Source organism: Diospyros lotus, chromosome 12 (assembly GCF_014633365.1).
Source record: "Diospyros lotus cultivar Yz01 chromosome 12, ASM1463336v1, whole genome shotgun sequence".
Taxonomy (NCBI): Eukaryota; Viridiplantae; Streptophyta; class Magnoliopsida; order Ericales; family Ebenaceae; genus Diospyros; species Diospyros lotus.
Window position 1 is genome coordinate 18,874,325 of NC_068349.1, and position 12,674 is coordinate 18,886,998.

At 35.7% G+C, this 12,674-nt stretch overlaps 1 protein-coding gene and 1 non-coding gene across 2 annotated transcripts; both read left to right on the forward strand.

Moving 5' to 3' along the window:
- The first annotated feature begins 281 nt into the window (after positions 1 to 281).
- LOC127787545 (endoglucanase-like) lies at positions 282 to 11,016 on the forward strand. Its single transcript, XM_052315602.1, has 9 exons — positions 282 to 316; positions 8,396 to 8,549; positions 8,978 to 9,190; positions 9,304 to 9,504; positions 9,621 to 9,698; positions 9,823 to 9,975; positions 10,060 to 10,165; positions 10,274 to 10,440; positions 10,627 to 11,016. Exons 1-9 carry the CDS (start codon positions 282 to 284, stop codon positions 11,014 to 11,016), a joined length of 1,497 nt encoding a protein of 498 aa, XP_052171562.1.
- LOC127787738 (small nucleolar RNA snoR111) lies at positions 2,643 to 2,760 on the forward strand. The gene has a single exon (XR_008020203.1). It is a non-coding gene; the product is annotated as a small nucleolar RNA snoR111 (small nucleolar RNA).
- Positions 11,017 to 12,674: the final 1,658 nt, after the last annotated feature.

The following is a 12,674-nucleotide window of genomic DNA, read 5'->3' on the forward strand; positions in this document are numbered from 1 at the left end:
CAATTTCCATAATAAGTGGAGAGTAAATAAGAACGTAAAAGGGGAAAATTAGAAGAAAGCGAGTAGAAAACAAGGTAGGCACAAGAAAAGCCAAGTTTGAGTTGAAGTAATTATAGTAACACCTATTTTGTAATAGTCTTTTTTTTTTTTTTACTTATTATGCCTAATTTTGCTAGAAAAGACCTTGAGGCGTGATTTCAATGGTTCTGTTACTTTGGGAGGATTTAAGGATCATCCAAGGAGATCATAATAAGCCAGAAGTGAGTTGGATAAGGGTTAATATGTTTTTGAGTTTGATAAGGGTTAATATGTTTTTGTGCAAATTACATGATCATGACTTGCATATGATGACAAGAGAGTGTTTAGGTATGAGGCTATGGATTTGGAACTAAATAGAGCTCCTGTTAGGGTCTAAAAAAAAATCATATAGGGCTACCAAGAGATCACGATGGATGAGGTGGGCGGGCCTGCATGCATGATTCATTTCATATTTTTCTATATTTATCATAAACAACGATTTGTTATTTTACATATTGCCTACACTGAGTCTTACAACTCGCCTCCCCTATAGCTAACCTTACAGATAATCTATGACCTAGTAAGGGAAAAACGGTGGTGGTGGGCGCATTGTTGTTGGACACAGATGAAGGGTTATGTTAGGTCAAGATGGTATCTTGTTTTGAGCAGTCTAACTGCTAGCAGTTGAGGTTCTGTATAATTGCTTATTTTGTTGTTTGGGGCATGAGTTATATGGTTGTATTTTTTGTTTGTAATAAGTTTGTGTGAGGTGAACGAATATCAATCATAAGGTTCGGATTTTTAACTATTTGCTAGGAAACAACGAGTTTTATCACTACAAAAAATCAACGTTTTAGCGACGGAATTTTTCGTCGCTAAAACATAAAAATCCATCGCTAAAAAATCAACGTTTTAGCGATGGATTTAGTGACGAGCACCTTTTCGTCGCTAAAAAAGGCATCGTTGAAATTTAGCAACGGGGTTAGCTACAGGAGTATTTTAGCGACGGAATTAGTGACGAGGGTTGTACTCGTAGCTAATCAGCGAAGGAATTAGCAACAGAGTCTAAATTTTAATTTTTTATTTAATTTTTTTTATTTTTTAGCGACGGGGTTGACCCCGTCACTAAATTAAAATTTTTTATTTAATTTTTTTTTATTTTTTAGTGACGGGGTTGACCCGTCACTAAATTAAAATTTTTTATTTAATTTTTTTTTATTTTTTAGTGACGAGGTTGACCCCGTCACTAAATTTGAATTTTTTTTTTTAATTTTTTAGCTACGAGGTCGACCCCGTCCCTAAATTTTAATTAATTAATTTATTTATCTTTTATTTTTTAACGACGGGATTGACCCTGTCTCTAAATTCACCCCAAAATTCAAAATTCATTTTTAGCGACGGAATTGACCCCGTCTCTAAATTCAACCCTAAAATTCAAAATTCAACGCGCGCTAGTCCCCAGCCACCCCTCATGTGCGCCACATGACCGCTCCTCTACTCGCCACGTGATAGCACTAGGATAATACTCTCAGCAATTATCTCATGCTCTCAACAAGATTCGAACCCCTAACCTCTCATGATCAAGTATCGCGTGCAAGCCAGCCGATCTGGAAGTCTTCTTATTCATTGATGTATATAAAATATATTTATACTATTCTCTTTCAAATATTTCAAATTATGTTTTGATTTTGATTTTAATTTTAATATATTTAAAAATTATTAGTTTAATTTTTACTAATATTAATATCAGTAAAAATTATTGTGATATGTTTAAATGTAAAAATTTTAACTGTTTAGTTAATTTTTTTATTTTTTAGTGACAGGTTGACCTATCACTAAATTTTATGTTTTTATTTAATTTTTTTTATTTTTTAGCGACAATGTAGACCCGTCGCTAAATTTTAATTCTTTATTTTTATTTTTAATTTTTTATAGCTATAGGTTGACCCGTCGCTAAATTTTAATTTTTTATTAAATTTTTTTTTATATTTTAGCAACAGGGTTGAGCTCGTCGTTAAATTAAAAATTTTTTATTTATTTATTTTTAATTTTTAGCAACGCGACGGGAACCCCGTTGCTAAATTTTAAATTTTTATTTACTTTTTTTTATTTTTTTTATTTTTAACGACGGGAATGACCCTGTCGCTAAATTTTAATTTTTTATTTATTTATTTATTTATTTTTAATTTTTAGCGACGGGAGTGACCCGTTGCTAAATTCTTTTTTTTATTTAATTTTTTTTATTTTTTAGCAATGGGGTCACTCCCGTCACTAACAATAAAAAAATATAAAAAAATTAAATAAAAACCTAAAATTTAGTGACGTGATCACTTCCGTTGCTAAAAATTAAAAAACAAATAAATAAAAAAATTTTACTTTAGCGACAGGAAAACATAAAAAAAATTAAATAAAAAATTAAAATTTAGCGACGGGTCAATCCCATCACTAAAAAATTAAAAAAAATTAATAAAAAAATTAAAATTTAGCGACAGGTCATTCCTGTTGCTAAAAAATAAAAAAAAATTAAATAAAAAATTAAAATTTAGCGATGGGATTACTCCCGTCACTAAAACATAAAACAAATTTAAATAAAAAAAATTAAAACTTAGTGACAAGATTTCCGTCGCAAAATTTAGCGATGAGTATTCCATCGCTAAATTAAAAAAATATTAAAAAAAATTAGCGACGAAAATTCCGTCGCTATCTGTCCTAATTAGCGACGGAATAATTTCGTCTCTAAATTCCGTCGCTAAATACGATTTTTCTCGTAGTGTATGTAAACTTGCTCCCATGATCTCATTATGCTTTTGTAACAACTCTGAGATTTCAACATGTAGCTCGACCGAGATTCGAGTGCCTTTCGTTGCCTATTTTCTTTTGGAACTCAAGTTCTCGACGAGCAAAAGCGATGAAACCTGGATCCTACCCAGAGTGCCCTAACCTTTTGGGGGCATAGTCAACTTTCAAATTCAACCGAGGGTCATGGTTGTGACCGTGGATTATGGTAGCACCCTAGAGGTGGGGCTAAGGGCGCCACACTTTGCCACAATTAGGGTTGGCAATAGTTCTATTTGGTTTCGATTTTTACCAAAACCATAACCAAACCATTATCCATTGGTTTTAAAAATTAAAAACCATAACCAAACCATTCAGTTTCGGTTATTATCATGATTTTTTTAGTTTGATCCATATCAACAAACAAAGACAAACTCTTGCAAATAGCATTCATAAAAAAATTTTATAACTCCACAACAAACAAAGACAAACTCTAATAAAGTTACATTCTTCTACAAATTAACTTCAAACTTCTTGGATATAATTATTTGATTGGTAAAAATAAAATAATTTAAGATTAGGTTTTATTTTTATTTGTTAATTACTTTATAAAAGTTAAATATTTTATATAGTTGTAATGCATTAGTTAAAATACTTATAAAAAAATGCATTAGTCAATATATATATATATATATTATGTGTATACATAATATATTAAATAAATAAATATCTATTACATATAGAGATGGCAAACGGGCCGGGCCGGGCCAACCCGGCCCGCCACCAAGTGGCCCGCGGGCCGGGCCAAATCGGCCTGCTTAAAAACGGGCCAGCAGATTGCTGGCCCTAGCCCGGCCCTACACGGGCCCGCAGGCCAAGCAAGCCAAATGGGCCCGCCTAAATTTTTTTTTTTTTTTTATACCATTTTTGGCCCAGAGACAGGCGGCGTGAGCGAGAGAGGGCGAGGGGCAAGATTGAGAGCGAGGGGCGCGAGCGACAGAGGGCGAGCGAGGGTGACTGAGGGGCGAGGGCGGCGAGCGAGGGGCGCAGGCGACAGAGGGCGAGCGAGGGTGACTGAGGGGCGAGGGCGACGAGCGAGGGGCACAGGCGAGGGCGAGACAGAGGGGCGTGGGCGAGGGCGAGACGAGGGCAAGGGCGAGGGCGAGAGCGAGGAGCGCGGGCGAGAGCGAGGGGCGCGGGCGAGGGCGAGACAGAGGGTGAGAGCGAGGGGCGAGGGCGAGGGCGAGGGCGAGAGCGACAGAGGGCGAGGCAGAGGGTGAGAGGCGAGGCTGAGGGGGGGTTTGTGGCCTATTAGCGGGCCGGGCCAAATCGGCCCGGCCTTAAATGGGCCAGCAAAATGCTGGCCCTAGCTCAATCCCGGGCCGGACCCCAATGGGCCAGCCCGTCGGTTCAGGCCCATTTTGCCATCTCTAATTACATATATGTATGTATATTCGGTTCGGTTTCGATTCAGGTTTGGATTTGGATTTAGTGAAAACCATAACCAAACCATATCAATTGAAACAGTGTTCGATTTTTCTCCAAACCGAACTATTACCCAGTTAAACGATTTTTAACCGCATTGACCGGCTTGGTTTTTGTCCGGTTCCCCACGATTTCGATTGCAATTGTCATCCCTAACCACAATCAACTGGAAGATCAAGGGTTGACTATCCATGGCTGAGAGTCGACTCTTGGACCATATTTTAGAAAAATCTATATATTTATATCCTTGATTTGCTAGAAAATAATTTCTATGGGAAATAACAATTTTGATAATGAGTATAATATGAGAAATATTTTATAATTTGAACAAAAATAATTAAGGGTTATAATTAATATAATTTATAAAATATTATTTTTATTAATTATCAAAACTTAATTAGAAATCAAATAGAGCAAGTTGACTCAACAAATATATTTGCTATCGAATACGTCAAGATGGATAGCTGTGGCAAAATACATCCTACTTTTGATACTATGACCATTGTGCCCTCATGCTATTACGATGCACTTTGCAACTTCATTCTCAACAATATGTTGGGTATAATTGAGAAAAATAGATAAAAGAAGAACTAACTATATTACTTGTTTGTGTACTTTACGTAGCAAATTATGTAGATGCCGGCAAGAGTTGAACAGAGCAAAGAAATTAGCATTGTCGAAGGTGTAGGCCTCCATCGCCCTCGTTTCTCTCTCTACCTTCTACTTCGTCTCCATCGATTCTCTTCCCTCGTTCCTCTCAGTCGCCGCTGCCCGCAACTGACCAAGGGTTCAGGCCATTGTCGAAGGTGTAGGCCTTATCTCGGCAAGAGAGAGCGAGCATGAACAGTGCCAAGGGCACTTTGGTCCGAAGGAGCAATCTTGGCTACAAAAAGTAAAAATCATGATTGCAAATAGAATTTTCCTTCAATAAATTAATAGTGCTATTTGAAATCAAGTCAAATGTACATATATTAGATGTTTATACTTTTTTTTAGGTTGGATTCAGACTACATTCCATGTTGGACTCTAATTACTTGTCTTAATCTTATTTTATTTATTTTGTTTTGTTAAGAATGTAAAGAGGAAATTTTGGGGTCAAAAGTGTAATTAACTTTTTTTTTTTTGTCAAATTCCTAGGATTATAACATGCCAGAAAAAAAAAAGAATTTCAAATATGGGAATGGAATAAAATGACTATTCTATTCTATTCTATTCCCTCTAAAACCATTCCTTTCAACTAAATGTGACCTCAGGCTTACAATATAAGTAGCCGTGGCCAAGTCATCATAGGGGGGTTGTTTACCACTTTTATTGAAAATTACATCATACAAAACAAAACTAAACAAAAAATAATAGAAAATTAGATCACATACAAAATCTTTTGAAGTAGATAACTAAAATTGGAAAACATGATTTTCTAATATTAAAATTGGGGCTTGGTATGAGTTTTCTTCAAACCCCATATATTCATTCTCTTCTAATAGTTGGAGGGCTTTTGCATTGATGAAGCTAAGCTAGTTTTCCAACTAATTCAATCCAAGTTTTCTCTCATAATATATATAGTAGGTAGGGAAGAGAGAGGTTGAATTGAAAGTAGAGGTATTTTCGTCATTTTATTCAATCCAACAAGATCCCAATCACATTGAAACAGACCCACGTGGGGGTGCAGAGTAGTTGGAGTTGGGTTTTTATTGGCTTACGCACAAAAAATAACGTAACACGTACATACGTTGTTGTATGATGCCTTCACGCAATGGAGATAGATTATTATTGAGAACAGATAAGAATTAACCGATTGTTTGTTTGCCATATCAATATAATATAGGGCACGTACGTACGGGTATTATGACAAAAAGTTTTTATTTTCTATCTCATTAACTTTTATATTTTAGATTTTTATTGGTTTATGGTTATTATATTAGTTTTTTTGTATTTATTTATTGATTCTTGATACTTTATAGATTTTAGTTAGAGCTTCCTTCTAATTTTGTTCTCTTTACATTGAACAGTTTTCTACTTTAATTTTTTATATTCATGTCTGTGACTGTTTGATTTCATTCTACTTTATTTAGTTATTTTCATTATCTAGTACTCCATTAATTATATATATTGCCACAACTTGTGAAGATTTTCTTTTTGGATTATTTATGCTGTGTTCTCTTTGTTGTTTTCAACTCATTTTAAATTTTATAAAATATTAAAAACTCCTTCACTTTACTATTTTTAAAAACACATTTTCAAAAATAAATAAATATTTTGTGAAGCAAATCCAAAACAACATTTATTTTGGGTGTTTTCAATGAAAACTCACCCAAAACAAGAAAAACGCCCCCCCAACCCTAATGCGCAAACCCACATCTCTCATCTCTCTCATCCCTGCTTTCCTTTCTTCCTTCATCTCTTCTCGCCATGGCAGAAACCAGATCCGATTGATGTCACCAAAGAACATGGGCCTTGCGGCCTTCTCCATCATGGGTCATCGTCTTGGTCGTCATCGTTGTTCTTCGTTATCGTTTACCAATCGATGGTTTAAAACCAATGCCATGGCCGACTGGTTGAGTTGTTCTTTCTCGACTATGGCGTTGATCTCCTCTCCCATTTACTTTCGATCAGCAGTCTCTGTGGCTACTATTTAGGAAGAAAGTCGACGACGATGATGGGTAAGGAATGAGATGGGGCGATCAACGATGATGAGGAGAAAAAATAGAGGCGGCTGGCTATGAAAAGAAGACACGGTGGTGGTGGTGGCGGTGGCAGCAGCTCTAGGATGAGCAGAAAACCTTAAAATAAGAGATGAAAAAGGATAGATTGATTACTCAACTCCCCTCCCTTTGTGATTTGTTTTTTTGTTTTCTGTGTGTATTTGATTTTTTTTATTTTATTTAAATATTAAACTGAATATGTAATATAATTTTTTATTAATTTTTTTAATAATATTTTTAAGATTTTGATTTTTTTTTGTTTTATTTTATAGTTTAAAATATTTAAATCAAATTTACAATTTATTAATAAATGTTTATAATTTACTTTGAATAAAATATCATAATAACAAAAAAGAAATCGTTTTTAAAATTTCAAAGTAAACATATTTTTTAATTTTTTATTTTAAGAAATAATTTTAAAAATGACAAAAATATATTTTTTCTAAAATTTCAAAACAAATACTCAAAACATAAAATTAAAAATAAATTTAAAAATCAAAACTGAAATACGAAGGAAGACCATCTTAGTAGTTGATCTCAAACTTGATTTGAAATTTTTATTGGCTCAAAAGTTGCTTAGATTTGGAAATTCTTAAATTATTATGAATTTGTTGTAATTTATTGGGTGAGCAATAACGGAATCTTAATTCTGTTCATTATCTCCTGCACTACGCTACGTATTCCAAAACAGAAATAACCAACAACTTCAATGTATATTAATATCATGACACTTGGGATGGGACCAATTTGCTCATCCAAAGGGAGGGTCACACATGATGATGACTGACAGACAGTTGACAGAGTCTTCTTTGCCATCTCTCTCTCTCTCTCTCTCTCTCTCTCTCTCTCTTTTTACGTAATCTTTGTGACTAACCTTATCGGTTGCCAGCCACCTCGTACCAGCAGCAGGCATTTCACATTAGCAAATAAGTAGTTTTTATACGTCAAATTAATTAGCCTCATGCCTGCTTTGTCACATGTTAATTAGTACGTAAATTATTATTATTATTATTATTATTATTATTATTATTATTATTATTATTCATTAATAAATATATTTCGGTGATAAAAAATTATTACTTTTAAGACTTATTTTCCCTGTCATAAAATAATATATATATATTATCTCTTAATTAATTTGCGTCAGCCGCTTGGAACAACCTTTCATGCCATGTTCGTTGCATGAATTAGATCACCATTGACGTCTCATCCACACGCATTCGGGCTATAAATTGGAAGCTTCGTCTCGATTGATCGACAACAAGCATCAACGTCGTCACCCAAAAACCAAAAAAGACAAAAGAGAACAAACATCACGGAGCTATGGTTCGTGGGGGATCAATGGGATGGTGGGTTTTGGTTTTGTTTACAGTCTTGGCTGCTGCTGCTGGGTGCTCCGGCGAGGCTGATCATAGGCTCTGCTCTGCCTCTGCGGCTAATTATGACTACACAAGTGCGCTCGGCAAGGCCATATTGTTCTTCGAAGGGCAGCGCTCCGGCAAACTTCCAGCGAACCAGAGGGTCAACTGGAGGGGAGACTCAGCTCTCACCGACGGCGACCTTGATGCCGTATAATTTTCATAGCCTATGTAGTTTATATATACACACACACACTAACACCGGATAACTAATAACCTAAGAAGATATAAAATATTAACTTGCCTGATCGGAAGCAAGATTTGGATTTAATTACCTTTACCAGCAATTTCTTTCTTGTTATTTTATTAGTAGTAGACAGTAGACTAGGTAAATGACGACATACATGATCATATATAGTCTTTTAGGAGATATCATAAAAATATGAAATCATCCCATTAAAATATATATACTACAAATAAATTCATCAGAGATATTTCTTTTCAGCATCACATACTCTCGAATTAAGGAACAAATTTAACGGCCATGAGATTACCACACTCTTGTAAGCCCACGCATAGAGTTGATGAGGCCTAATTAAAGAATTGTTGATTTGCATTTACATATCTATGTATATATAGGTTAATTTAGTTGGAGGATACTATGATGCGGGTGACAACATTAAGTTCGGATGGCCGATGGCATTCTCAGTGAGCTTGTTGAGTTGGGCAGCCATTGAGCACCACAACGAGATCTCTTCAGCCGGCCAGATGGGCCATCTCCGGGAAGCAATCCGCTGGGGCGCTGATTTCATATTAGCATCTCACACTTCCCCCACCACACTCTACACCCAGGTCCAGTACTCTCTCTTCTAATAATTCCTAGAAATCAAGGGAAAGAATATATACAAAAATTTAAGATGATTTGATCTCATACATTAAAATTTATGATTTAATGTAATTTGTAGGTGGCAGATGGGGCCGGAGATCACCAGTGCTGGGAGCGTCCAGAAGACATGGACACTCCCCGGACACTCTACAAGATAACTTCAAGTTCGCCGGGCACCGAGCCAGCAGCCGAGGCTGCCGCCGCTCTCTCTGCTGCAGCTATTGTCTTCAAAAGGGTTGATTCCAGCTATTCTGCCGAATTATTAAGCCATTCGAAATCGGTACGTAACAACCATATATACATATACATATACGTACATTATTGTTTTCTGCTCATCATCATCATCATCAAGCTGTTGCCTATTTTCATGATCAACGTACATTTTTTGTTCCTCAGCTGTTTGAGTTCGCAGACAAGCACAGGGGGTCCTACCAGGTCTCCTGTCCTTTCTATTGCTCTTTCTCTGGCTATGAGGTAATCTCCTACAAAAAAAAGGGTTTGCCGTTGCCTCAATCTCAAATTCTATCTGTAGTGCACTCAGCTTTACTGCATTGTACATACATACAGTGATTTGAACTTATCTCATCTCTGTAATTAGGATGAGCTGATGTGGGCTGCGGCGTGGCTGCACAAGGCGACCGGAGAAGGTGGCTACCTCGACTATGTGTCGAGCAACCAGGACTGGAGCCAGGCGGTGCCGGAGTTCAGCTGGGACAACAAATTCGCCGGAGTTCAGACGTTACTAGCCAAGGTACCTACTTTAGTTTAATTTGTTGTACTAAGTTTCTTAACCAGTATTGAAGTTACTGATCATTGGGTGGGATTTTTTTAACAGGAATTTTACAGCGGAAAGTCTAATCTGGAGAAATTTAAGATGGATGCCGACTTGTTTGTTTGCTCACTTATGCCTGGGAATACTGCACAGATTCGCACAACACCGGGTAACTATATATGTATTTCCAGATTTGGATTATTCAGGGGTTCGAGTTGGGCAAACAAACTCCAACGCCTTCAATTGTTTTTAAGGATGATTGTTGCTTGGCTTGCAGGTGGGCTTCTGTACACCAGAGATAGTAGCAATCTCCAGTACGTATCAAGCGCTACCATGGTGCTATTTATCTACTCCAAAATCCTTGAGGCAGCTAAAGTTGAAGGAATTCAATGTGGTTCTGAGCATTTCTCTCCCACTCAGATCAAGTCCTTCGCCAAATCACAGGTACGTACAGATCACATATATATATATAGAACAAGGAGGAAATTAGGGATAATTGTGTGTTATGTACAGTTTTAATACCACCTTGTAGGATCATATCAATAACATAATCCATAGAAATGGATAGAACAAAATTGAAAACTTTCACAATCCTCACAACTAGTCCATACGTTTATTACGTGATTTTAGGTGGATTACATATTGGGAGACAACCCAATGAAGATGTCATATATGGTGGGGTTTGGCGGCAAATACCCAACGCAGTTGCACCACAGAGGGGCCTCCATTCCGTCAATTCAAGTTCACCCAGCCAAAGTGGCCTGCAATGAAGGCTACGCAAACTGGTATCCTTCCTCCAAACCGAATCCAAACATCCATGAAGGTGCCATAGTTGGAGGGCCAGATTCCAGTGATCAGTTCAGTGATTTGAGATCCGCTTACTCTCATTTGGAGCCCACAACCTACATGAATGCAGCTTTTGTGGGCTCAGTGGCTGCTTTGGTTGGTGAAAGTGGAGCTGACCACTGTTGGCAAGTGCCGGATCTTAATGGAACCACCGGAGCGGTTGAAGATGTTTAGTATGCTAACTAAGTGGAGTTACATTTAACTTGACCGAATATGTCAAGATTATTATTATTATTATTGTAAGGCCTTTTTATGTTTTCCTTTTTGAATTTTTGCGGTGGTTAATTGTTATCCACTACATCTAATTTAGTTTTAAATAAAAATAAATAAATCACTTGCCTGCACAAGTTGTATTTTTGAGATATTTGAAAACTACTGAATAATTTGCAATATTCTGAAGAGAAACCGGGGCTTAGTGGTGGCGTAGTGAAACAGGTTGCAAGCCAAGGAGTCCTTGGTTTAGGGTGCGGATGCGTAAGAAATGAATTTTGTTAGCTTTAGAGGTACAATTAATATTTGATGATAATAAAAATATTTTATATTTTAAAATTGATAAATACTTGATTTTTTGGAAAAAATTAAATATCCTAATTCTAAATTTTTTATCTTCTCCAAAATATACATGCTTGAAAATATCTCAATCTAAAAATTTTTATATTAATAAAATTAGTTGTTTGGTCAACCAAAATTATAAATTTGAGGGCCAACATTAATGCTTAAAAGTATAAAGGTCTACATTTTTACCGGTGATCCAACACACTTTACAAAATCTAACCTATGTTTGAATTGGTCACTTGCAATTTGAAACTTGACTCCCTTACAGTTCATCCAAGCTTATTTATTTTGTTAAATAAATAAACTTGAATAGAATTTTTAGACTTATTTAGTAAACGAATAGAATTTTGAGCCTTCAAAGTAGTCCACTCGACTCGTTTGAGCTTATCAAGTTTAATTCATTTACAAATTCACTTATTTTTAGACTTGTTTTAAAATAATGTATTTCTTACAATTTTATTTTTTGTCAAACTATTTGTATTATAAAAAATTTTAAAAACATTAAAATAAAATAATTTTACGTGTTCTACTAATTTAAAATATATATTAAAATATAACTAATTTAAACATGTTTTAAATTTAGAACTCATAAAAAAATTAGTTTTGAAGTTCGTTTAAATGACCTGAGCCTTAGTAATACTTTGAGGAAGGAAAATTCTTAACAAGGTGAACACAAGTCTAAATACAAGCTTAAAAAGAGTTTTGAGTTTTAGTCCAAATCTAACAGAGTTCTTAATAAATAAGCTTGAACCTAGCAAAAATCAACTTAGCTTGCAAGCCTAGAAAAGAGGCACGATTCTATTCTACCTCATAGGAACAATTTTAAGATTTTAAATAAAAATAACGCCATAAATATTATTCAATATGGCATTTTAATAAATATGCATCTATTTAGTAGTAAATGCCAAATTCTGCCATTAAATAAATAATATAAAATAATGAATTTGTAATTATAGGAGCAGCTCTAAGCACCTAGTTTTATGAGAGAGATGAGATTCAACTGCTGATCTTGGCAAAGTCGTGTGTTGAGGTGTAAATGTTTTCTTCAAAGTTTAAGCTGGGCCGGGCCGGGGCCAACCCAACCATAACTAGCCTGCGACGATAGAAATTTAGGATAGAGAAAGAGAGAAGAATTGAGGGACACAAAGTAAAATAAAACAAACTGCCAGACGCTGCCAACGGCCGAAATATAACCCTACCGGTGCTGGAGTTCTATCAGCATGGTTGGATTGACACCCCCCAACCCCAACACGGCTGGGACTCAATAGGAGACGAAC

Excerpts from the sequence above, each read along its gene's own strand:
- LOC127787545 (XM_052315602.1), top strand. The coding sequence starts at position 282 with ATGTTTTTGAGTTTGATAAGGGTTAATATGTTTTT. Across the intron at positions 9,191-9,303 it reads CCACCACACTCTACACCCAG|GTGGCAGATGGGGCCGGAGA; the intron begins GTCCAGTACTCT and ends TGTAATTTGTAG. Across the intron at positions 9,505-9,620 it reads TATTAAGCCATTCGAAATCG|CTGTTTGAGTTCGCAGACAA; the intron begins GTACGTAACAAC and ends TTTGTTCCTCAG.